This window comes from Salvia splendens, chromosome 15 (assembly GCF_004379255.2).
Source record: "Salvia splendens isolate huo1 chromosome 15, SspV2, whole genome shotgun sequence".
NCBI classification, from domain to species: Eukaryota; Viridiplantae; Streptophyta; class Magnoliopsida; order Lamiales; family Lamiaceae; genus Salvia; species Salvia splendens.
The window spans coordinates 1702527-1727287 of NC_056046.1; the positions used below are offsets into that span (position 1 = coordinate 1702527).

The following is a 24761-nucleotide window of genomic DNA, read 5'->3' on the forward strand; positions in this document are numbered from 1 at the left end:
ATTACTCCTAAGATTATCTGTAATCTTTATAACATATATTAGTACTATAAATATAGACATCCCAATTTCGAAGGTACATTTAAACTAAAAAAATTGCTATCAATCAATATCCTATTCGGCTATTCCCATAATAGGTACTGGTAATAAATTATGGAACTTGGTGCGTATTTTATTTATTTTCTTTACGACGAAAAGAATTGTAGTTTAATTTTTCACAAAATCATTTCTTTCATCCAATCATTCTCTGCCCCCCTAAAAAAACCCCTCTCTCTCGCAATCTCCCACACAAGAACGCCCAAAATCACTATTTTCAATTTCTGCATTAAAATCCGATTGAAATTATGAGCCCTCTCTTTGAATTGTGAGTTATCGCAGTGTGTCCCGAGCTAATTGATTCAAATTATAGTTCAAGATTTCCATTTGAGGTAAAAAAAATCAAATCTTTTTCAATTTGGATTTTGTTGTGTGTACGAACCTTAAACTTGGTTACTTGGAATTAATTCATGTAAAGTAAGTACTATTTTTTTGCTTAATTGGTTTCATCTCTAAATGAAAAATGATTCAAATTGGAAGCCATGTATGTTATGTTTCACTTTCTTGCTCTGTAGCTTGTTTTTGTTGCATTCTTGTTTTATTGTGATTAGGGAGATTGCAAAATGCTCAAGCTTTAGTAACTTATTTGATGATATAATACTGATAAAAGTATAATATGATCTTATTTGAGATTGTGAAGTAGTTCTAACTGGTATATAATTATCCCATTTATTTCATAGGATTTGTTAGCAAAGCTAAATCTTCCCTAAATCAGTGCTTGTTCAGTTTTGCAGACGATAAACAATTTAAGCCAACGGCTGCGTTGTCATGCTGAATGTTGCTTCCGGCTGGTGGGATTGGGATGACTTCTACAATGGATGAGATGAACTTGATCCAACAGGCTCAGAGGCATCATCTTGTTCGGGAACTTGGTGAAGAGATTGATTTGGAAATAGGCCCCGGCGATGATGAACATTCTTTTGTGCATAACTCTCTTCTTGGTGTTCAATCGCACGAGCCCTCTGGCAAAGACCTTGCTGACAACAAGCTTATGGTGAGTTCTCAGCTCTCTAATGAGGATCGGGATTTGTCGAAGGCCCAATCTGCGAAAAGGAAGAAGAAGGTCGTAAAAAGATGGAGGGAAGAGTGGGCTGATACGTATAAGTGGGCGTATGTTGATGTCAAGGATGGGACACCAAGGATATTCTGTTCCGTGTGTAGAGAGTATGGAAGGAAGCATAGACGTAACCCTTATGGAAACGAAGGGAGTAGGAATATGCAGATGAGTGCTCTGGAGGAGCATAATAATAGCTTGCTTCACAAAGAGGCTCTTCGCCTACAGCAAGCTTCTAAAGAGAAATTAATCGTTGACAAACCCATTTTTGTGAAAGGTGGGTCCTTTTTTTTCTCTATTTTGTTTAAATTACTAGTAAAAATGTTTTTTTTTTCTTGTTGATGTTTTCATTGTTGTTCCATTTGGTATATATACTCTTCTTGCTTAAAGTGGAGCTAAAAACCTCGTATTCTTGTTTCTTATATCTTCTATCTATATATGGAGCACGACTGGTTGGTTTGTATATTGTGCTTGGGCTACATATCGTATCTAGACGTGAGGTTTTTACTATTTCGGTCACTCATAGCATGATTCCTAATCCTAGCACAGCTCTCATGTCAAAAACGGCTGGATCTATTGTTGAGGCTGCACTTAGAAGAGATCCTCATGAAGCCGAGTTCATTCAATCTGTGCAAGAAGTGGTTCATTCTCTAGAGAGAGTAATTTCAAAAAATTCCAAGTAAGTTGTTAACTTATGTTTTCGTAGCAGTGTCTCTTCTCTTGAATTTGTGTTATCTTATGATGTTTATTGACATTGTTATAACTGCTGCAACACTACAGCTCTGTAAATACCATGGAGCGGCTTTTAGAACCTGAGCGTACGGTTATTTTCCGGGTTCCATGGATTGACGATAGGGGTGAAACACATGTCAACCGCGGATATCGTGTCCACTTTAATCAGGCACTTGGTCCATGCAGGGGTGGCCTACGCTTCCATCCATTGATGAACTTGAGCATTGCAAAATTTCTCAGTTTTGAACAGGTTTCTCATGCTTGTGATCTATAAAATTCCAAATTTCTCTGTAAATTTTTGCCATGTTCAAACAATTTCATGTTAGTATTTTGTCACCCTTGTACATCTCATTTTCTCTTCTTTTGATGATTTTTTTCGACTTTTTCTTCGTTGAAAATCTCTCATTTGTTTCTCATTGTTATCTCTATATAAAATTTCATTACTAACCCCTAGAAGTTGAAGCTCAATGGACTTTGAGTAAAGACCTTAACAACACCTAATTTCTTTCATGCAGACCTTTAAAAATGCTTTATCTCCATACAGACTTGGAGGCTCTTCGGGTGGAAGTGATTTTGATCCTAAGGGAAAAAGTGACAATGAGGTCGTATTTAACTTTTGACTGAGTCAATATATTGAAATTATGTAATTAACATTTTCTTATTGAAATTCTGAACCACATGTGCAGATCATGAGGTTTTGCCAGAGCTTCATGAATGAGCTATACCGCTATCTAGGTCCCGATAAGGTATTATCATGATACTACATTTCATGAAGGCTCTTCCTATTACATTATTGGCTTTATGACTGCTTCCTCACAATGTAGGATCTCCCTTCAGAGGAGATGGGTGTCGGTACTCGTGAAATGGGCTATTTGTATGGACAATATAGACGTCTGACTGGGCATTCTCAGGTTAAATCTGCTTATATTCATCTGTGCACTTCATATACTTTTCTTTATTGAACGAATGAAAGGTTCTAGACTCGTTGCTACTTAATAACTAATCATTTGAAACTCATGTTTGTGTAGGGAAGTTTTACCGGGCCTAGAGTAAACTGGCCTGGCTCCAGCCTCAGAACGGAAGCTACTGGCTATGGATTGGTGAATAACATTCTCTTATCTTTTGTATGCAATCTTGAATCTTAGTTTGTTGCTAACTCTCCTTCTTGCTCGTTGTAGGTATTCTTCGCTCAACTTATGCTTGCTGACATGAATAAAGAACTAAAAGGACTGAGGTTCTACTTCTACTCTTCACCAGTTATATTGTGCAAACATATTTGCCTAATATAATGTTTCTACCACATATGTTTGCTTTTCCTCAGCTTCTCTCTTTCTCCACTGTAGTGCAATGTCGATACTCTTGTCTATGTTGCTTTTTCAACTACTGAAATTGTACTTTGATATTCTAACTTTTTTACTTGTGAAAAATGTGTGGGAAACATATAAAATTGTCTCATGGAGAAAGACAAACTCTTCTTGAATCTTGAACATCTTAAAATGTGCCTCTAGTTCTCGAGAGAATTCTGTTATGTGCATACCTTGGTTGAGTGATACGTAACTTGGTGCTATTAGAATCTTGCAATAACATGTTTTATCTTCATCTGTTCTTCAATTCCCAGATGTGCAGTTAGTGGTTCTGGAAAGATATCGATGCATGTCCTGGAGAAGCTTATTGCCTATGGTGCACTTCCTATAACAGTCTCAGGTATGCAACGGACTTGCTTTCGCTTGGCATTTGGCTCAAATTACTCATTCGATATCGAAAAATAGGCTGTCTATGCGATATCTAATGAACGTCTGGTGAATTATCTACAGAATTACATTCATTTTCCCACTTCTGTTTGCTTATGATTCACAGATTCAAAAGGTTATTTGGTGGATGAGGATGGGTTTGATTTCATGAAAATATCTTTCTTGAGGGACATTAAAGCTCAGAATCGAAGTTTGAGGTTCGTAAGCTCTCTGGTGGGCAGTGTGCACTACAGTATTTTTAGAAATCACCAACTTATTAATATTACTGTCATTACTTGCAGAGACTATTCGAAGACTTATGCTCGTTCAAAGTACTATGATGAGTCTAAGCCTTGGAATGAAACGTGTGATGTAGCATTTCCTTGTGCTTCCCATAATGAGATTGACCAGTCCGATGCTATCAACTTGGTAAATTCGGGATGCCGCATACTTGTAGAAGGTAATGCCCGACATTTAGCAACCCCTTTTGACACGGTGGTTGTCCTCTTATCGTCGTCTTAAACTACTTTCTATCCATTTAGGATCGAATATGCCTTGTACACCAGAAGCTGTTGATGTCTTAAGGAAGGCCAATGTCTTAGTAGCTCCTTCTATGGCTACCGGAGTGGGCGGGGTATGTTTTTTTCTTATCATAACTTCTTTTAATTTCAAAATTTTTCAATATCTAAAGAAAGCATTTTATTGCCTCAGCCCTCATGTTTTACACAGAATCTTGTCATTCCATTAGTATGCTCTTTTTCCTTACTATCTTGCGTTCGAACAACATTCAGAACTCGTGGATATTTTACTGCAGGTAGTAGCCGGGGAACTTGAACTAAAAGAGTGCAACTTGAATTGGTCACCTGAAGATTTTGAATCCAAACTACAGGTGAGACCTTCAAATCAACCTTTTCTTGGGATTATTGCTACAAATCGAAGTTCATCTTTTTGTAATTTTAGTAATTCATTTGTTGCATCTTTTGTTTAGGGAGTATGATTTAATTTTGCTTCCAAGTAGGTTGTGACTTTCTTTGTTGCATAAATCAAAGCTTCTTTGTATCAACAGATTTTTCCTTAAAACTCCTTTTTCCTCACAGCAAAGTGCTCGTTCGATTTATCAAACAGATGATAGAGTCAACGTTCGATCCTCCTAAATAACCTCGAATTTGGTGAAGTGTTCGAACCTAGATTCGTCTACATATGAGAGTTTGCTTTAGGATGTTTAGATTATCCACCCTATGTGTTGTGGAGTTCCTACTTCCTAGCCTATGTGTCTTCGTTGCAGGTCGGTGACCAACGGGGATCGTATCACATCCTTCTATGCATGACACGATTAATTTGCATTTGCAGGAAGCAATGAAGCAAACCTACCAGAGAGCACTCAAATCAGCAGCTGATTTCGGTTACCAGAAAGAAAGCCCCGAGTAAGGCTAACTTCATCTCCAATTTCATATCTTTCTGCTCTAAAACCCGACCATCTTATCTCCTTCATCCGTCGTCTTCTGCTGCAGGTCGTTGGTGCACGGAGCTGCCATCTCTGCTTTCCTGACAATCGCAAGCAGCATGGCCGACCAAGGATGTGTATAATAGGCCGCTGCTCATGGCCACAAAACTTCGCTCCAGAAGTTGGTGTTTTAGCAGCGGAGACTGATCGTTTTCCGGCCTTGAAGGTTGAAGACCGGAGAAGTAGAGAATCACTTGATTGTAAATTGTGTTTCATAGCTTACACTAGACTGGTTATAGCTACTTGGATTTGGTCATCAATTGTTTTAATGGAAATAAAAAATCATAATCCCTCAACAAATTATCAAATGCATCAAATTCAAAATACAGGATTCATAGCCTTAAATAAATCAGTAACACAGATTTGATTGATTAGAGAGATAAACGCATTGTCAAAAGGAAATTATACACATAATACCAGAAATCAGAATCATCAGATAAACTGGAGAAATCCACGCCTTAATAGTAGTATAGCACAGAGATAGAACATCAAAACCTAAGCAAAATCGATATAGAAAAAGCCTAGGCGCGAAGAATCATCAAACCAGCTCAAAACCCTAACCACGCGCCTTGAGCTCGGCGAGGCGCCTGGTCAGATCGTCCTCGTCGACCTTCTCGCTGCTCTTCACGGCAACGGCGTGCGCAGCCGCCTGCGGGAGGCCGACCGACACCTCGAGGCCGTAATCGTCGGCGACCTGCTGCATGAGGCTGTTGACCTCGCCCTCGGGAGTCGAGAGCGAGGTGCTGCCGGCCATGGAGCTCTCCATGAATTCGGCCTGCACCTCCATGTTGACGAACTGGCGCTCGAACTGGTCCATCGTCTCCGACATCTTCTGCAGGTTGCCGGTGGCGAGCGTGGACTCGAGCGATTTGACGATGCTGCCCATGGACTTGCTGATCGTGGTCATCTTCGCCTGCGTGTCGAGGCGCGCGACGACGGCGTCGAGGCGGGAGGAGAGGCGGAGGTAATTCATCTGCTCGTTGCGCTTGCGGATCGAGTTCTCGGCGTAGATCCGGGCGCCGTCCATGTTGCCCTTCTCGATCGCCTTCTTCACCTTCAATTTCTCCGCCTTCTCCTCCTTCTCGCACTTCCGCGCCTGCCTCTGGAGACTCTTCGACGTGAATTTCAGATCCATGATCTGCTGCATCAACTTCTCAGCGTTGCCCATGGCGATTTCTGGAGAGAGGATTTGAAAAATTGGGAATTGGATTCGGATTGAATTGGAATTGTTGGCTTTCGGAATTTTGGGGGAAGGGTTTGGGATTTCTAGCCTTTAAAATGTCTTCGCTTTTGGAGCATGGATCGGGTGCCACGGGTGCAGTAGAAGATATTTTGTAATCGAATTGGGAGGATGTATCCGATCCGGGTTAGGAGAAATGGGTCGGATCTTGATATGTTGCGCTTTGATTGGATGAATTGTCGGGTTAGTTACCGTTGCAACGATTTTTTCCGAAACGCGTAAACAAATTATTCCAATTTATATAGGGTGATATTTTCGGCCACTTATCCATAATATTTTCAAAATGTCAATAGTAAATAGATTATGTCAGAGGTATTATCATCAATAGTCTACACATCAAATGTCAACAATTTATAGTTGACATGAATTATATATGTAGTTGACATTATACGTGTGTATTTTCAACCACTCATCCAAAATATTTTCAAAATGTCAACTGCAAATAGATTATGTCAACTCGGGGGTATTATCATCAATAGTCTGCACATCAAATGTCAACAACTTATAGTTGACATGAATTATATATGTAGTTGACATTATACGTGTGTAGTTGACAAAAAAAATAAAAAAATAAAAAAAAATTGAAAAAAATTAAAAAAATGTATTTATTGAATAAAATGTACCATGAGATTACCATTTTGCCCTTTTATAATTAATTAATCTAAAAATATTTTTCACGTGGCATATTGTGGACCACTCATTTAATAAAATGGGGTGGCTGATAATGCACATCAATTCTCAATTAAGCTAAAAAATCTCAATTGATCACAACCCTTTATATATATATATACTTTAAAAAAAATAATTCTATAAAAATTGAACCCAAAGAATTATTCGATATTAGATCCGTCAGTTAAATAAAAATATTACATTTTCTTTCATATTTATGTTTTTTTAATGCACTTCATTACTGATATTTAGCTTTGTATAAGTAACATCAATGTATAGATAAATTCATGAATCATGAACCTATTATATTACATGAAAATATAGTACTAGTTGGGAGTACTTCTATTATCATCCTAGCCTAGCTATGACAAACTTTTTGTATTTTGTCCATTTCACCATTTTAGATCTTTTATTGTATCTCAACTTTCTATATTCCATGTGATTCCTAACATTTGATCATTTAATGATATTTATTCTGCATAATTTCATCAGATTTAAATGATTAACAAAAGCTGAACTAGTATACTACTACTGAAGAAGAAGGTTAGTATGGAACAAAAGTTCCAACCACATATTGTAGTTTCTTGTAAATTAGGATAAACACCTAAACAAAAAAACAAACTTTAGAACAAAGATTCTGCATGGAGCAAGATGTGAAAAGGACCACGTGTAAAAGAACAAATTTTTATTCCAAAATTTTCATTTTTCTGTCATGATGTTGAAGATCCAATTTTTTCCCCCTTTTAGCACTATTTATTTTGTTTCTGTAGAAATCAATGGTGTATTGTTAGGTTTCCTCAAAGTGGTTATTTTTTGTTTTATTTATTTTCCTGATAGAAACAAAAATTAGCAGTCTTGTTTGCCACGTGTAAGCCTCTCCCTCCCTGAGCTCGTGTATCTATTACTAGTAGGATCTATTTTCGTCTTTTTCCCATATTTCTCTCATTGTCATCTCTTCTGTTTTGACAAAAACAAGGAGGCAAGGATTCATGTAGGTTTTGACATTTTTGAGAGAGAAGAGAGTATGTGCAGTTATATTTAAGGAGAAAAGAGACCCTTTTTGCTTATATTTTAGATTATTGAACAAAATTTAATATTATATTTGGAGGTGCATTTTTCTTATTTGGGGCGTTGGAAATGACCGATAATGAAAGGGAACAAGAAGGGTGTGTGTTTGAGATAGCATTGGCGGTTCCCAAATGGGGTGAAAACAGAGGAGATGAGAGAGAGGGAGCTCATTGCGTTGATGTTCTTGTTGATGAGCTCAGGAAAAATGGGCTCATTGTTGAAAGAGATGATGGCCTTCAAAATGAATTCATCAAGGTAATGTTTTTATCTTTTCATTGTCTCTTGGATTCCTATATTCAAGTTTCGATCTTTTCACCGAATCATGTATGAATCAGTCATATTTTGCTGCATTCTTGATTTACATATGCTAAGAGTTCTTGGTTCTGTGATTTCCTGCCAAAACTATACCAAACGACGTCGATTTTGCCCTGATTTGCAGTTGGCAGCATCGGATGAAGTCATCGGAAGGGCTGCGGCTGCATTGCAATTCAGAAAGCCAACTTATTTAGGTGATTAATTCAGTTAGCTCTCATTTTAGCATGTATGTATTCTGTAGATTTTAATCTTGCAATGACCCGTGTTGCCTTCAGGGATGGATCTTCCATTTGAATGGGAGGAGGCCGAAGCTTTCATTAGGCTACCAGACGGCTCATTGTTCAGTTGGTGCGAACGATTCCATTGCTACAATCACATAATATACGGGATTGTAAGTCGTACATACCTAAAACTCGTTTAAATCAATGTTACTAGTATGATTTAGTGAAGGGGTAATCCATTGTTCATATGGAACTACAGTGATAGTTCCATTGAACTCGTTTCTGTTTCGTTATAAAAATTAGAGGGTTGAATTGTAATGCTAATCTTGTTAGAAATTGTGCAAGAAGTTGGATTCAATCTAGTTACAATCCCTTTCCGGAGTTTATGCTGATTAAAGCAGAATTTGGCAGGTAAACACCGCAGAGTCTGTTGTAGTGCTGAAATCTGATTGTAAAGAGGAACACTGGAAACCGGGCGAATCTCTACTCCAGAAATTAGAGGCAATGGGCGTCGTCAAAGAAGTATTTCCACTGCATGGTACTAATCTATTCATATGTTTATAGTAGTTCCAATACAGATATTACAATAAACCGTCTTCCATCTTTTTCCTAGATGAAAAGAAGCGAAAGCAACTCCTAAAAAGTTGGGCGATGAACTGGTCAGACGTCACACACCAGCCAATCGATGATATATGTGCCTATTATGGGATGAAGGTAAATGCTAATTCCCAGTTGTTGGACATAATTGTTAAGGGATTATTCTAACTTTGCTTTACTCAAACAATGCATCTCGTGAAGATCGCCACCTATTTTACGTTCCTTGGGATGTATACAAGGTGGTTACTATTTCCGGCTTTGCTGGGTCTTGTAGTGCAGTTGATGGACTTTGGGTAAAATCTAAAACTTATTTCTGCAAGTGCATATTCTATTAACTTAAATCAACCCCAAGAAGCTAAAATCCCCTACCTTTGTTTATGTAGATTGTTGCAATTTGCGGTTCTTCCGTTTTTCTTCATGTCCTTCATATCATGGGTTGTCCTGTTTTTCCAATTCTGGAAACGCAAGAATGCAGCCATTTCAGCTAGGTGTGTATCCGGTGTTGCTTCAATGACATCATGTTATTTCTCCTCTCCCGTGTTATATCTTCTTGTTTTCTCTTGTCCGTGATGCAGGCTGCAGATATATAATTCAGCCTCTTTGGAATGCGAGTATAGATCTATGAAAACGGAGCCAAGCTTGTCTCGGTTTCCCTCAGAACACATGAGGAAACAAAACATAGATAGAATGAAAGAAAAGGCGAATTTCCAGAGGGAAGAGTGGTTTACTTGGTTGCTACGAGTGAGGAACGACGCCTTCATCATACTGAGCATCATATGTCTCCAGCTACCGTTCGAGTTAGCTTATGCTCATCTCTACGAGGATCTAGGAGCAGATGTTCTGAAGTAAGTATTGGACAAACAAAACCCGCAACTCTACGCTCATTGAAAGGAAACTTAGCTTATCAAATGAAGAAAACTCGAGCATTAATAATTATTAGCTGTAAACGTGTTCCTCCGTTTGTATTTCCCAGGTTTGGTCTAACGGCAGTTTACCTCCTCGTGATCCAGTACTTCACAAGGATGGGCGGCAAGGTTGCTGTGAAACTTATTAAATATGAAAAATTCGACACTGCAGAGAACAAAGCAAACAGCTTAGTATACAAGGTAGACAGAAAGATGAACACAATCTTTGTCGTCTGAAAGCTATTCGAGTCTCTCTAATTTTGGCCTAAGCAGGTATTTGGCGTCTATTTCATGCAATCGTATATTGGAGTATTTTATCATGCTCTACTGCATCGTAATATCACAACTCTCCGACAAGTTCTAATCCAACGTCTGGTTATATCCGAGGTAGAAATTATTTAAATGACACCTTTCTTCGGTAGATTTTACTTTACTTAGTCATTTTCGGTTTCTTATGCTTGTGCTGGCCCGGTAACTGTGTTTCAGGTAATAGAGAATCTACTGGAAAATGCTATTCCGTATTTGTCGTATAGGTTCAAGAAATACAGAGCTGTCAGGTATATTCGCATTCTTTATTTTATACTAGCCTTCTAGTCCACCTCCGGGGTGATCGAGTCTGTATCTGAAACAAGTGAGCTTCGTGCACCACTTGAAGGAACAAGGGAAAGCGAGATAAAGGGTCGTCAACTGGCAAATCGCGCTTTACTAGGGTCGAGAAGGAGTACCTTAAACCTGCTTACAATGCAAGTATAGGCCAGGAAATCGAAGATGGACTTTTCGATGGTAATATACGACATCTTATGTCGTTTTAATATGACAAAAAACAGAAGTCTCTACGATTCGCATGTTAAACTGTTCATATTTGATGTAGTTCGTTGAACTTATTCGGGATATTAACAAATGCTGGCAGATTTTCTGGAGTTGGTGCTGCAGTTCGGAATGATCATGATGTTTGCTTGTGCATTTCCTCTTGCATTCGCCTTCGCAGCAATGGTAGTATACATGAGCTTTGTAATTCTTGTGGGAAATTGTGGAAATATAGCAAAACTGTTGTATAACGATCTCTTATTTTCGTGTTGATTCGCAGAATAACATAACAGAGATTAGAGCAGATGCTCTGAAGTTGCTTGCGATGATGAGAAGGCCCACGCCTCGTGCTGAAGAGACGATCGGAGCGTGGCTAAATATTTTTCAGGTTTCTTGAAAAATTCCATTTCCTAGCATCATTTCACCTTGTGAATGTTCTGAACTCGGGTTGCGTTCTGTTTTCAGTTTCTGATAGTGATGTCGATCTGCACTAATAGCGCCCTCCTAGTGTGCATGTATGACCGCGAAGGGAACTGGAATCTCTCGCCCGGGCTTGCTGCGATCCTAGTCATGGAACACGTGCTCTTGTTCATCAAATTTGGATTCTCGAGCATTGTCCCGGAAGTAGGCGCTGAATTCTACTTCCGTGGGTGCATTTTCCCTTCCGATTGTTTCTAACTAATTTTTCTTCATCTAAACAGGAGCCGGCGTGGGTGAGAGCTGCTCGGATGAAGAATGCGACTCAAGCAGAACAAGTGTGTACTAGACAACTCTTGAAAAGCCTCTACGGTGATGAGAAATGCTTCGAGGAATTAAGGTCTCAAGAATCCAAAAAGGATGCCTAGGGAGGTTGAATAGCCGGTTCTGAGACCTCGCCAGTCGTGGAATACGATCCGGCCCTCGCTATCCTGGAACCTGTCCGGAAGAGGTGAGAGTGACCGGTGTGATGGTCGTTGTCCGAATGGAACGGACTTTTGTGTTGTATAGCATCATTACATGCTTCTTGTTATATATGTGTATTACTTCGGATTTTGATGTTTTATGTACCAAAATTAGTTTTTTGTTTTTGTAAAACAATTGTTGTAAGATAGGGAATATGAATTATACATTTATATTTTTTAAGAAAACACCTTTGCATATTGTGGAAAAACATGTCCTACTCTAAAATCACTAGAACTACCATGAAATTTGTTATCTCACTTTTTTTTGCAATTGCAATATTAAATTTAAAAATCATGTCACGGTGGACTAAACCCGAGACCTTTGATCTCAGACTCCTATCGGAATGCTAGGTCATTTTCCTGATTTTCGAGAGCTGTCGACCCCCCTTGCAACTGCTTTAGCCCATTTCTTGATTTCATCCTTGAGCTTGGCTGAGTCCAAGTGCTTGAGAGACTTCACACCGGGATCAATGGCTATCTCCGTGAACCAGAAGCCGGCCTTTGAGTTCGAACCCGAATGCCTTCATTTCTCTCCATTGCCGGAGTTCTTGATGCTCTCTGAAGGTGCTGAGGCTTCCTTAAAAGATAAAGATTTGCCTATGGAATTTTCTTCCATCTAATCGATATGAGCTTTCTTTGTTGATGTATTTATATGAGAAAATGTTTATGTAACTTCCACCTCAAGTACCTCGACTTGAGCTAATTAACTCTAATTAAAAATGAGTTGACTTAATAATGATTCGAACTCCTAGATCTTTTGAGTTTACGGGAAGCATATAATTAATTTATGTGGGAATTTTCGAATTTGACTTGTTTATTTTGCGTGTGAGTTTCTGTGAGAGTTTTCCAACACGCTGCTTTTCCTTGTTTCCCAAGTTGAGGCAATTTCTAAGTATCCAACGAGGATTATAACGAAGTTCTTGTAATAGTAATATTTTTCATTTTAATTTGGAATCATCTCGTTACGTCATTGACATGCATATATTTAATGGTGTAATTTAATCAATTTAGGAAATCGTATAGAAGCCAAAAATGGTGTGGCGATCGTTGCTGACAATGGATGGTAAAGACTAAAGCAGAAAGGATTAGAACCCTAATCCCGAAGAGCCAGGCGGAGCTGGTGCACTATAAAGTCAACAACACCCCAAATATATACCGAATTTATTAGTAGTTTTTTTTTTTTGCCCTCGTAGGCCGACGATGGGATCAATTGACGACCTGACCTTGGATCCCCATTGAATTGAATTGGGCCGAGTATTTCAAATGTCCCTTTTAAATAGTAGCAGTATAAATTATTTATTTGAAAATTTATAATCAATATTTTTTATACAAATGCTAGTTAATTTAGAGGTTTAATTTACTTATTACTAATTCTAATATTAAATATACAACTTGTGTTAAAAGTAATAAGTTCCGACAACCTTAAGCTTGAAACTTTTAGTTAATCGGCTCATTTTCTGTCTATACTTCAATTTCATATTTATTCCTACGTATCTTTCATTTTTCACCCAATAAAATTCCATCAATGTTAGTATTAAACACAACCAATTTAGGAAAACAAAACATAAATTGAAAACCATGAGCATCTTTACATTTACAAAATATCAAGTAATACTATTTTTGAGAGATTTATTGTGAAAAAAAGACAAGTTCAAAATTTTTAGTATTTTATGGCTGCTATGAATGACTAGAAATTGTTTTTTTTTATCAACTCTTCAAACGTTGGAAACTGCAAACTCGGTCATGTCCCTTCATCCACCGGAGTCCGATCTCCGGGAGCTGCCGAGGCGCTGGCTGACCTGGCGGGCGTATGTGGCGACGGCTTTTGCCCATTTCTTGATTCCTTCCTTCAACTTATCCGAATCCAAGTGCTTGAGAGACTTCACGCTGGGATCAATCGATACCTCCATAAAAGAGAAGCACGAGCTCGAGCTCGTGCGCCTTTTCTTGGCTCCATGGCCGGAGTAATTGACGGTCTCTGGAGCTGATTCTTTCAAAGATGCAGATTTGCCTAAGGAATGCTCTTCCATGAAGATGAAAACACTTGTGTTGTTTTTGATCATGTATTTATAAGATGGAATTTGATTCATTGTTGACTTAATATTCTGCCTACGAATTACAGCGATACCAGCTTGATCAAAAAGTCTTCCAACCTCTAATAACGAGTTGCGTAGTGATTTGAGTTTATATTTATTATTCTTTTAGGAGAAACTGTGGCATATTTTTATGGGATTCTACTTTTACTTAGCATTTTATTTTTGTATGAAGTTGTAAAGAGAAAAGTGCTGACCTGGCTCATGGAATATTTTAGATTCTGGAAGGAGAGTTTTCCAACAAGCCTCATGCCAAGAACGAACAACGAAATTCATGAAAAATTGTGTTTTTTATTTGGATTGGAAAATTTTCCATCTTTGCCCTATTAATATATGATTCAGTTTTTAATGGAATGAATCCAAGTTGTAGAAGAGCATCTGCAACGGTGAGCACAAGCTCTCCGTCCGTCTTTGCCGCTGGCAAGGACACGCTTGTCCGCCGCTGCGCTCTTGCCGCTGGCACGGACGTGCTCTTAGCTAAGAGCACGTCCTTGCCAGCGAGCAGGACGACGTGACGTGTTTCTATTGGCCGTTGGCATTTCTTTTTTTCTAAAAAAAATAAAAAATAATACAAAAAAAAAATTCGGATTCCAAAAAATATAGCCGTTTTATTACCGTTTTTTTGAATTTTTTTTAAAAAAATTTAATCTCAAAACCATCTATAAATACACACATTCATCATCCATTTGAACGAAATTCAGTCACTTATGAATTTAATTATGTAATTTTTAATTTTTAAGATTTTAATTACGTACTTTTTAAATTTTGAGATTTTAATTATGCAATTTTTATTTTTAGGATTTTAATTATGTAATTTTTATTTTATTTGTAATTTATAATATTATTCCGGATATTTTTAATGCATTTTAATTGTGGAAATGTTTTTATTCAAACTGAATAATAGAATGGTAGGGCACTTATACTCGTCCTTGCAGAAGAACACGGCTGTGGGTGTTATGCTTTTGCCTAAGAGCAGGCAGAAAAAGTGGGGTTGGGCCCACAACCGTACTCGTTGGCAAGAGTACGGTTGTGGATGCTCTAAGTATAACAAAAATAGACATTCGCGTTCAACTAACCGAGGTTCTTGGAATATAGTCAACGGGGCACTCTTCCTAACTCCTATAGGGTTCGGGTGATCAAACAGGTTCGGGGTGATCAAACTAAATTCTCGATCTGACAAGATTAGTATATAAACATAGGGCAAATGAGAAGAAGATGGTACATAAAGGAGCAGGGCGATTATATGCATATATATTGGTCCAAAAAAATAAATACCATAGCTCACTCAATAAAATCTTAGGTAAAAAGACGACTGCAAAAAACTTGGTCTCCATGGCACGCACAAGTGCACGAAATAGGCATGAAAAGAAACTCAAGCTTATCCATCGGCTGCTTAACATATTCTAACCCAGATCTACGCAATTATTCTCTGCCTGTTCTTCTTCTTGGCTCCAGACTTGGAAACCTTGAGGCTTCTGTTAACAACACTTAGCCTCGCAAGTGCTGCCTTCTTCAGGTCCGGCCTGTAATGGTTATCAGCCACCTGCAATCACAAGAAACGGTGTTAATAAACATCATCCACATGGACTCGGGCAATAATAATTGTAGAAACAAATATGATTGTTTTTAGTTAAGCAACATTATCAACTAGATCTATTTCATTTATAAAGATCACCATCTAAAAGAGTGTTATTTAGCACAGTAAAGGATTCTAAAACTCATGAGATAAGACCATAAACGAGAGCTGAGCATATAAACAACACTAATAGCATTTTTGCTAAAACAGTTTGGCCACATTAAGAGTTCGCATTGATGAGTTTATGAATCGTGTAGACTCAAACAATGCAAACACGGAAATAACATACATTAAGCACTAGCAGAAACATGGTCTATGTTATATTACCTGATTGACAACAGCCTTCGCCATGCGGTTGAATTCCTTCCTCATGAGAGACTTGTTAAGCAAAGTGGAGGGCTTGTTCTGTTTCTTGGTCTTAGTTGTTGCAAGCAGCACAGACTGATCCTTTCCTGGTTGAATGGTCACAGTTTTCTTGTTTGCCAACCCTATTAAACACAATCCATTAGCAAAAATATGTGCGGAGTAGAGTTCAATTTGATGGATAGTGCATACACAGCCAACTTTCAACAGATATCCAATCGATAACAAATTAGAAAATTTCAGCAATCCAGCAAAGGTACAAATTCTCTTTATTTAGCAATTGCAACATAAGCAATAAGCAATACCTTACTATAAAACAAAACAAGATAGAGATGCACTGAAAAGTGTCCGTACAAATGCTAGGAATACACAGATTTGCTATATGAGATGGAAGAGAGGCCAGATTTGCGTACAAATGCTTCACAACAGGAACAATTTTACAATTTTATGGTGAATAATAAATCCAAAAATCTTTTAAAATAACCGAATCAATCCTATCACTCTTTAATCGAAAAAAACACGAACAAAATTTCATGGATGATGTGTATCATATTTTTTCAATTAACGACAAGAGAAATCAAGCTACAAGGACGAAAGTTCGAGAAACAAACCAGAGTGCTTGTAGGAGTGCAAGTTGTAGAGATTGTTAGGCTCCTTGCTGAACTTCACACTGGCGGTTCCGTTCCCGAACTCCTTCACCAAAAACGAATTGTTCTTCTTCACGATCTCCCATATCAGCTGCCCAGGAATCGTCGCCATTTCTGATACAAAACAGCAAAGTTAAAATCAAATAAGAATCATCAATGCTTGAATTGCATCTACACACTGCTGACGAGCGAGAATTAACCTGATAGAGAGAATGGGGAGTCGAGGGTTTCACTGTGAGGCTGCCTTGGGGAAGAGCGACGAAGACGATGCAGTGAAATATATGTGTGATTTGGGAATCGGACATAAACCCTAACGAGATACAATGACAGAATTGCCCCTCCGTATGCTGTTACCCAAAATAACAGAAATGACCCTACGAAACCTATTAAGAGTACCCACAATGGTCAGGAGCGGCTAGCTCGGGGCGGTCCATAGTGGCGGAGGTGTCCGTCCACGGGGCGGACGACGAATTTGGGGCGGTGGGCGGCGGACGACGGATAGGCGACTGGGGGTGAGGATGCGGCGGGTCTCCTTTGCGCCGCCCCTATAGCCGCGGCTGCTATAGTGACCGGCGCTCGTCGCGCCGGCTGACATTTCAGGAATTTTATTTTATTTTATTTACTTCGATAAATGTTACTCATCCACCTCAATTTTTTTCACCATTTTCACGCAATCCCTCAATTCACTATTTACACTTTCACTCTCTAAAAATGTACGGTCGCGACTATTCAGCCACAATTACCTCGTTTTCTAATTATCTTTAGTTGACGGTGGCGGAGTTTTTAGTTGTATTTTATTTTAATTATTCGTTGTATAATTTTACCCGTTTGCAATACAACGAATATTCAGCCCAAATTACCTCGTTTTCTAATTATTTACACTGTGATGATTTTAATTATACCTGATTAAAACTAAAAACATTTTAAAATGAAAATTGATTATAAAATTTGGAGGCTATTGGAAGTGTCTATCATAGTGGCGGAAACAAAATTTTGAGGCTATGGACAAAAAACTGGGGCTATGGATAAAATTGGGGCGGGGCTATTGGGGTGTCCGCCTTACTGTTGACACCCTAACGAAATGTCAGAGACAATAACTGAGATTATATATAAGTCGTTAGATTTGATTTTTTTATGACCGAGATTAATCCATAAAACGAAATCTGTAATTGCATGGCGGAATCTGTAAAGGGTAATTTGGTAAAATCATATACTCCATTCGTCCGGGATAATTCGTCTCACTCTGACCGAACACAAATTTTAAGAAATGTAATGAAAAGTGAATTGAAAAAGTTAATAGAATGTGAGTCCTACTTTTATATATTAGTTTTATAATAAAAATATGAGTAGAAATGGGTTAATAGAATATGTGGTTGAATGAGTTAGTAAAATATGTGGTTCACTGCCAATGGTAAAATGTAAAATTGGATAAATTACGTGGGACGGACCGAAATGGAAAAATGAGACACGCATATGGAGTACCAGACACGTCCTTTCATCTTCACTCCTATTCTTCTCCACGACGCTTCGTTCTATTCAAAATTGAATCATTTGCTCTCCAAAACTGATTCTCGATATTTTGAAACTCATTTTTATCTAGAAATACCTATCCATTTCAAACTCGATATTTCAGGTCATCAATCGGAAAATGGGACAATCGACTAATCTTCCGAAATCAAAAGGTATTAACTATTTATAATTCCTAAACTTATTAGTATTCGAGTATCTGTTGAAGATCACCGTTACTGATTGCATTATGGTTGATTACATTTACAGTTTGTGGCTGTTTTTTTTATTGTCGATTTTAGTTCATAATGTGGATATTTAATCGGTTATAGAACGCCAAACTCAACTTTTCGATCACAAATCATGTGTAGAATTTCATTAATTTTATCTTCTTAAACTATGAAATGAATTCCTGACAAAATGACCAGTAGTTTAGGATAAACTGTAATGCTCCCCCCCTTATCTTCATAAAAGTTGAAAATTATATTTATTTTTTTGAAAAAAAATGATTGGACATTCAATATCTATGAACAGTAGTTAATCTGAAAAAAGGAAAGGGTTCAGATTGTATATTTTATAACTGTTAATGTACATATTGCTCACTATACAGAATGTTTGCTTTGTACTTACACATTTACAGATTTCTCATGTTTACAGATTTTCAATGAGATTATATCTTTTCATAGTTCAGAATCGTATGTTTTGTTTGTTGATTGGTTATATATACAGGTTTAGTACTGATTGGTGTATAGGTTTTCCTTTCTAGGAATACATATTCATTGTTGACATATTTTTTCACATAATTTGTTTTTTTTTCAAGTACCAAACGACCTGCTGCCCTTTACTCGGATATTGAGTCCGACGCTGCCACCTTGGAGGCCCGGAGTATACAGGAGCTAATGGCCGCAGCGCATGAAGTAAGGGAAACAACATCTGCATTCTTTACACTATTAAAGGATGCGCCACCGCGATGATGGAGCTTTTGGAGTTGTCACAAGCTCAAGCTCAACCACGAAATGGAAAGGAAGTAGATCTTGTGTCAATGCTGAGACAGGCAATGAAGGATGAGGAGTTTGATTGTCTGGAATGGATTGAGGCCATGGAATACATAGTGAAGAGGCCATAGAACACAGATCTGAATTTATGCGAAACTTTCGCATGCCAAAGGATGAGGTAAACATATTGCTGATAATTGTAATGCATATTTCAATATGTAATATACTTACTACGATTTTTATGTTGTTGTCGTTGTCAGGTTCCTGAGCCCGTGGGCGGGAGCGGGAGAGTTGGGGATGATGATGTTGTGGCTACAAATGCTATTGAGGTGAATAACATTATTCAAATTAGATTTAGGGTGTCCACAATAAGGCGGACACCCTAATAGTCTCGCCCCAGTTTTTGTCCATAGCCCCAGTTTTTTTGTCCATAGCCCCAAAATTTTGTTTCCGCCCACTATGGTGGACACCAATAGCCCCAAAATTTTTATTTTAATGTTTCAAGCAATTACGAATAAATTTATCGGACTATACATAATTAGAAGAAAACGACTATACGTGAAGAAATTAGAATTAAACTTAAAATTATAATTATAATTATAATTATAATTATAATTATAATCAAAAAATTCGCCGCCCTACTGCCGTGTCCGCCCACGCTCCACTATAGGCGCCCCGCCTATCCGCAGCGTCCGCCCCGGAGTCGCCGCGTCCTCGCCCCAAACTCGCCTATCCGTCGTTCGCCGCCCACCGCCCCAAATTCGTCGTCCGCCCCGTGGGCGGACACCTCCGCCACTATGGACAGCCCCGAGCTAGCCCAGCCACGCCTAACCATTGTGGTTACTCTTAGGCATTCATAATTTATTACTATAACATGTTCTTTGTTTTTCAGGCTGAACAAGATGTTCCTGAGGCTGATAATCATGACTCATGAGGTAATATTAAATTAAACATACAGATTATATTTTGAAAAACAAATTGTGTTTTCACAAACATACTGCAAACATACTGATCATATCAGGTTTAGTTCCATCCGATGATCGTTTTGGTTAAGGAAAAACATTGGAGGTGAATGAAGAAGAAGAACAGAATATTTTGGATCCATTATAAAGATGACCAGAATTGTATGCTTTTGCTTAATATGTGGCAATCATACACTAATTAATATGTTTAACTCATGTCATTTTCAATGTTTTAGACTCAATCCACTATCTGCTTTTGTTGAGACACTTTTCTTACTAGTGTATCTAAAACTTTTGTTATTCTAATCATCTGCTGGATGTTTCCTATATTGCAAACTGAGTATTAGTATTGTTGATGGAATACTTTTCTCCACTAATAAAAGATCTTCCTAATACTCTCTTAGTCCCAACTAAATTGTGTTGTATTTAAATTTGCATAAAAGTCATGTATTTCAACTTTCACGTCATACACAATTTTCTCCAAATACAAATTAACGTGACAATTAAGAAAAATATCAAATTTCTCCAAATACAAATTAACGTGACAATTAAGAAAAATATCAAAGTTATAATTTTATCAGCTAGTTTCGATCATGCCATCAACCATCCGTATTCAGACCATTTCTCAGCAGATTACTAAACACACACACACACACACACACACACACACACACACACACACACAGAAAGAATGATTTACAAAAACAAATACTGAAATCAACAAATATCAGAAGTTAGTTAATTCCAAAATTCTGAAAGCAGTCTACAATTTCATCTAGCAAAGTGATGAACACCTCAAACTAATTATACACAGCCAAAGCAGCCTAATCTCGCCACTCCGGCCACTGTACACTTCCCGGAACTCACTACAGCTGTCTGTCCGATCAGAGGAGATTATCTTCAGACACTACCCGTTGCAGCCTGATGAGGCGCAGAGCAGTTCAAGGCTGCATTGATCCTACTGAAAACTACATTCAACGGAACACAGGCTATCGAAGGACCCTTGAGCTTCTCTCCCGCCAGCTTCTTCTTCTGTACTTGGCCTTGCCTGTGAGCACCTGTTAACGAAGACAGCGTCCTGATCTTCTTCGATAAGAGCCCGTTCCTCCTCGTTTTCGGATGTTTCTTCCCCGAACGACGCTTGTTGGGCGGCCTCCCGCGCGGCTTCCGGTCATAGGCCGTGTCGTCATTTAGAAGAAAAGTGTAGGCATTGCTCAGTGTGCCTTGGAGCTCCGAGCTGCTGCTGTAACATTCAGAAATACCGAGTATATCATCACAAAAGCCGTCGTCCAACACCTCAACCGACAATGGGTGGCCGATGATGGGCTGGCCCCGCAATTTGCTCATCAGAGAGATATACGGGACACCCTCCGGCCGGTAGCTGGTTTTCACCTCCACGTTGACATCATACAATCCAGAACCTGCGGTATGGTGCCTGAGCGAAAAATCGGAGGAGTCGTACTTCGGGTTAACTGTCAAACGAGACTGACGATAGGGAAGCAGCCTCTGGGGGGCGGCCATTTCAGCAGTTGATCCTCGTGTTTGAGAGTCTTTGTGAGTGGTCCAGCTCCACCCACGGAAGTCTTCGAGCTGTATATCTGATATAAGGGATCCACCAACCCGGTTAGGGTCCACGTTCCGACTAGAGCTGGCTGCAAAGTCATCCCGTCCGACACCAGTCACATGTGTATCGGCCTCATCATCCATATCCACCTTCCTCGAACGAGAATTCCTCTTCCCTTTCAGCTGCCACTCTGAAGTACCTTTCTGTATCCTCTGGCCGACAGCATGAACATCAGCGGTGCCTGAACTAGTAGAACCCGTCTCATTGTGCTCCTCATTTCCTAAAGACATAGTCTCGACATGACTACTCTGGCTCGACTGGGCTCCAGCACCGACCTGAGCCTTTTCTGATGCACCACAATCAGTTGTGGATAAACCTGCAGAAATAAAGAAAAATAGCATCGAGAGTTAAGAACCACAGATAAAGCAACGTAACCCCCAGCCGATGATTTATTATACCTGCAGATTGCTTTTCTTCAGCAACAAGAGGCACATCGAACAACCCGTTTGAAGATACATTCTCTGGAATCTCTAGCATGCTGGAAATTTCACTCTCCTTCGGTTTGGATCCTAGGAAGGCATCTGCATCTGCATGCATATGCGTGCTCAACGACATCACATTCTCGCAGGTACTATCAGAATTGTTATTCATTGCAAGAGTGTTGTTTATCTTCGATTCATTTGATTCTAATTCAGAAACCTTGCTCTCGGATGCTACAGGAACAGAAGATCCAGTAGGACTAGATTGTTGATCAGAAACAACAGGAGCAGATAACATGGGCGTACACTCCAGAACTTTCGCTAGAGGGCGGCGGCGGTTTCTCTTTTTCAGGAATTCATGAACATGTGCAACCTGAGATCTCTTTCTCCTTGTCGATGATGACACACCCATCCCCAGGTCCTCAAGTCCTCTCATACGCTTTACTCCTTCGCTTCCATCATCTGAGTCATTCGGAGTTCTCCGCCGCTTAGGCACTTCCTTAACTGCACCTGCATGATATGGTTCCTCAAATGAAACCCCGGAATGTGATGGTTCTGGGGCAGACTCTGGATCATCCACGGAAATACTTAAATTCTCATCCATTTCTTCAGCCCCCTCGACACGATGAGATGAAGAAGGTGACTCCCCAACATGGGGTTGCTCCCCAGATTGTGAATTTGGTTCAGAAGGCAATCCCGATTCCTGGTAGTCTTTCCCAAGACGAGCACTCTCCAGTTCAAGTGCATGCAAGATAGCATCTTCTCTTCGAGCATATTTGACTGCCTTTTTGGAAAGTAGAGTTGTAGATGCCTTTGCTTTCTCAATGCAATCATCATACTCCCCGCATCGAAAAGCTTTCACCCGTTTCGACTTCTCTAGATTATACCAATCCCTGAAAGAGTATTGACAAGAATTTAGATCAATATACAGTCAGCATGAATTACATGTGTAGGAAAGACAAGTTCTGTTTGTCATCTAAAAACACCTTTGAAGTTCATACCAACTGAAGCAAGGAAGGAGGCCAAAACAATAGGGAAACTACATAACCAACAAGATAAGACAATCTGCTCCCTGTTATAATCTTACCCTTTCTTATAGAGTTAAGAGTATATGTACAGAAAAAGGTAGGGAGGAGAAGCGCCATATTTATCTGCGGAATCAAACTTATTCCCATCATACCAGATATTCTTCTCCATTTTAGAACGAAACAGATCATTAAAGAGCAATACTATTAACCTTTGGCAACTGAATTAAGAATTCTGATAACCCTCCAGAGCATTGTCAAAATGCTGATAACACGTTATCCAAAATCCCGTTCTAAAAACATGTGGATACAGCAAAACAACCAAAGAAGCAACAGTGAAAAATTGACATATAAATCAAAATCAAATTTTCAGATAACAAAAAATTGGTGAAACCAACATCGATCTTCTTTCTTCTCCGTTTCTAGAGACAAAGGGAAAGCATAGGTTCCAAATTATGTTCCGCAGGAAAAAGAAAAGTTTGTATGCTTAATGATTGCTCAATATCAACATCAATACTTAGTCATACTACTATATGAGATAACTTCACCAAAACTCGAATCATCATCACAACCATGTTTCATTCTTGTGATACTTTTTTCTAAATAGAACCATTTTTTATGACTGATCTCTCCCCCTCTCCCATCTAAAAGCATAATCAGAACCATTTATATGACTGAACACACAATCAGCATCCAATAAATCATAACAATTCAATAAAAGAAGCACACAATCAGCATTTTACCAAATCATTAAATTCAATCAAGGAAACAATCACTAGGGTCAAACTCAATGCTTACACACTCGCATCCTCTCTACCAAGGAGCTTCACAGGGGTCCCTGATCTGGGCGTCGGCACACAGCCCTCAGGCAGTTCCTCGGGGCCGAGAATCCTGCCAGGCCACCACGAACCGTTTCTCCTTCGAACCCAAACCAACCCGCCGACAGATATATCAATGGCCTTGCTAGGCTCCTCACTGGAGCTTCCCATTCAGAAACCAAAACCCAAAAATTAGGTATCTCAAACCGAATTGAACAAAGAGCAAAACACCATCAAACAAAGCCCTCGAGTAAAATCCCAAACCCTCGTGCACCAGCAGCTGAATTCATTCTAATATCTACAAAATTTAGGGGAAAAACAGAAATCAGATAAAAGATTTCCAGAAAACACACTGGTACAAGCTAGATGAGAAGATTGGAGGGCTAATCCGGTAAAATTACAGCATGAAACCAAAATTAGAAAAAGGAAAAGATAGACCGACAACGCAGGCTAATCGGGATTAGAAAGAGAGCTAGATCTGGCTAAAGAAATTAGGAGGAAAAAAGTTTTCTTTTTCCGATTATTCCTCCCTCAATTTCAGGGAAAATTCAGAATCCATTAATTGTTGGATCTCACATTCTAAGAGAAAGCTCAGCTATTCTCCTCCGACGCGGTTCGAATTTCATCATCAAAATATTAGCTTTATATATGCAGAGAAACAACCAGAAGATGTAGAGAAGTGTGTGTGCTCTCTGTGAAGTGGATGATGAAATGGGATCAATAGCTATCTATACCTTTTAGTATCATGAAACAGAGGAGAAGAGAGCTCATGGAAGAGAGATTCTTGAAAATCCTAATAAAACTTTTTTTTTAATTATAATTTTGTAATCAGGCACGGCAAGGTGTATATTGACTTC

General features: G+C 38.9%; 5 protein-coding genes and 1 long non-coding RNA gene across 11 annotated transcripts; 3 read left to right on the forward strand and 3 right to left on the reverse strand.

Moving 5' to 3' along the window:
• Window positions 1-197: 197 nt before the first annotated feature.
• LOC121768415 (NADP-specific glutamate dehydrogenase-like) lies at window positions 198-5413 on the forward strand. 3 transcript variants are annotated; one of them, XR_006043368.1, is made up of 16 exons: window positions 198-425; window positions 820-1424; window positions 1697-1826; window positions 1928-2129; window positions 2395-2481; window positions 2566-2625; window positions 2704-2790; window positions 2908-2979; window positions 3058-3113; window positions 3498-3583; window positions 3737-3827; window positions 3912-4069; window positions 4152-4243; window positions 4424-4498; window positions 4895-5033; window positions 5121-5195. XR_006043368.1 is itself a non-coding variant. In XM_042164918.1 (16 exons), the coding sequence occupies exons 2-16, from the start codon at window positions 869-871 to the stop codon at window positions 5194-5196; spliced, it is 1902 nt and encodes a 633-aa protein (XP_042020852.1). In that variant the 5' UTR covers window positions 198-425; window positions 820-868; the 3' UTR covers window positions 5197-5413. The 3 variants fall into 3 exon arrangements, 2 of the variants coding, with proteins under 2 accessions (XP_042020852.1, XP_042020853.1); XM_042164918.1 differs by having other exon boundaries at window positions 4960-5033; window positions 5121-5413; XM_042164919.1 differs by having other exon boundaries at window positions 828-1424; window positions 4960-5033; window positions 5121-5413.
• A 40-nt stretch (window positions 5414-5453) lies between these two features.
• Window positions 5454-6417, reverse strand: LOC121768416 (ESCRT-related protein CHMP1B). Its single transcript, XM_042164920.1, has one exon. It carries the CDS (start codon window positions 6279-6281, stop codon window positions 5670-5672), a length of 612 nt encoding a protein of 203 aa, XP_042020854.1. The 5' UTR covers window positions 6282-6417; the 3' UTR covers window positions 5454-5669.
• Window positions 6418-8139: 1722 nt separating this feature from the next.
• On the forward strand, window positions 8140-11911 carry LOC121767955 (anoctamin-like protein At1g73020). Its single transcript, XM_042164296.1, has 16 exons — window positions 8140-8345; window positions 8530-8599; window positions 8681-8796; window positions 9038-9164; window positions 9240-9340; window positions 9425-9516; window positions 9607-9711; window positions 9799-10068; window positions 10197-10329; window positions 10402-10515; window positions 10615-10685; window positions 10784-10911; window positions 11039-11121; window positions 11216-11323; window positions 11401-11559; window positions 11637-11911. The coding sequence occupies exons 1-16, from the start codon at window positions 8160-8162 to the stop codon at window positions 11778-11780; spliced, it is 2007 nt and encodes a 668-aa protein (XP_042020230.1). The 5' UTR covers window positions 8140-8159; the 3' UTR covers window positions 11781-11911.
• A 3274-nt stretch (window positions 11912-15185) lies between these two features.
• Window positions 15186-16886, reverse strand: LOC121766620 (60S ribosomal protein L28-1-like). The gene is made up of 4 exons (XM_042162904.1): window positions 16756-16886; window positions 16520-16669; window positions 15873-16033; window positions 15186-15512 (listed from the first exon to the last, which is right to left on the reverse strand). Exons 2-4 carry the CDS (start codon window positions 16665-16667, stop codon window positions 15384-15386), a joined length of 438 nt encoding a protein of 145 aa, XP_042018838.1. The 5' UTR covers window positions 16668-16669; window positions 16756-16886; the 3' UTR covers window positions 15186-15383.
• Window positions 16887-18081: 1195 nt separating this feature from the next.
• LOC121767748 lies at window positions 18082-20324 on the forward strand. Of its 2 annotated transcripts, XR_006043194.1 has the most exons (4): window positions 18082-18237; window positions 18882-19234; window positions 19317-19991; window positions 20078-20324. It is a non-coding gene; the product is annotated as an uncharacterized LOC121767748 (long non-coding RNA). The 2 variants fall into 2 exon arrangements; XR_006043193.1 differs by having other exon boundaries at window positions 19317-20324.
• Window positions 20325-20713: 389 nt separating this feature from the next.
• Window positions 20714-24722, reverse strand: LOC121769010 (uncharacterized protein At1g51745-like). 3 transcript variants are annotated; one of them, XM_042165648.1, is made up of 4 exons: window positions 24639-24722; window positions 23885-24202; window positions 22041-22954; window positions 20714-21958 (listed from the first exon to the last, which is right to left on the reverse strand). In XM_042165648.1, the coding sequence occupies exons 2-4, from the start codon at window positions 24073-24075 to the stop codon at window positions 20919-20921; spliced, it is 2145 nt and encodes a 714-aa protein (XP_042021582.1). In that variant the 5' UTR covers window positions 24076-24202; window positions 24639-24722; the 3' UTR covers window positions 20714-20918. The 3 variants fall into 3 exon arrangements, with proteins under 3 accessions (XP_042021582.1, XP_042021583.1, XP_042021580.1); XM_042165649.1 differs by lacking the exon at window positions 24639-24722 and adding an exon at window positions 24481-24630; XM_042165646.1 differs by lacking the exon at window positions 24639-24722 and having other exon boundaries at window positions 23885-24631.
• Between the last annotated feature and the right edge of the window lie 39 nt (window positions 24723-24761).

Excerpts from the sequence above, each read along its gene's own strand:
- LOC121768415 (XM_042164918.1), top strand. The coding sequence starts at position 869 with ATGTTGCTTCCGGCTGGTGGGATTGGGATGACTTCTACAATGGATGAG. Across the intron at positions 1,827-1,927 it reads GTAATTTCAAAAAATTCCAA|CTCTGTAAATACCATGGAGC; the intron begins GTAAGTTGTTAA and ends GCAACACTACAG. Across the intron at positions 3,584-3,736 it reads ACTTCCTATAACAGTCTCAG|ATTCAAAAGGTTATTTGGTG; the intron begins GTATGCAACGGA and ends TATGATTCACAG.
- LOC121768416 (XM_042164920.1), bottom strand. The coding sequence starts at position 6,281 with ATGGGCAACGCTGAGAAGTTGATGCAGCAGATCATGGATCTGAAATTC.
- LOC121767955 (XM_042164296.1), top strand. The coding sequence starts at position 8,160 with ATGACCGATAATGAAAGGGAACAAGAAGGGTGTGTGTTTGAGATAGCA. Across the intron at positions 9,165-9,239 it reads AGAAGTATTTCCACTGCATG|ATGAAAAGAAGCGAAAGCAA; the intron begins GTACTAATCTAT and ends TCTTTTTCCTAG. Across the intron at positions 10,330-10,401 it reads CAAACAGCTTAGTATACAAG|GTATTTGGCGTCTATTTCAT; the intron begins GTAGACAGAAAG and ends TGGCCTAAGCAG.
- LOC121766620 (XM_042162904.1), bottom strand. The coding sequence starts at position 16,667 with ATGGCGACGATTCCTGGGCAGCTGATATGGGAGATCGTGAAGAAGAAC. Across the intron at positions 16,034-16,519 it reads GCACTCCTACAAGCACTCTG|GGTTGGCAAACAAGAAAACT; the intron begins GTTTGTTTCTCG and ends TGTGTTTAATAG. Across the intron at positions 15,513-15,872 it reads CGAAGGCTGTTGTCAATCAG|GTGGCTGATAACCATTACAG; the intron begins GTAATATAACAT and ends TTGTGATTGCAG.
- LOC121769010 (XM_042165648.1), bottom strand. The coding sequence starts at position 24,075 with ATGGGAAGCTCCAGTGAGGAGCCTAGCAAGGCCATTGATATATCTGTC. Across the intron at positions 22,955-23,884 it reads GGTAGAGAGGATGCGAGTGT|GGATTGGTATAATCTAGAGA; the intron begins GTAAGCATTGAG and ends ATACTCTTTCAG. Across the intron at positions 21,959-22,040 it reads TGAAGAAAAGCAATCTGCAG|GTTTATCCACAACTGATTGT; the intron begins GTATAATAAATC and ends TTATTTCTGCAG.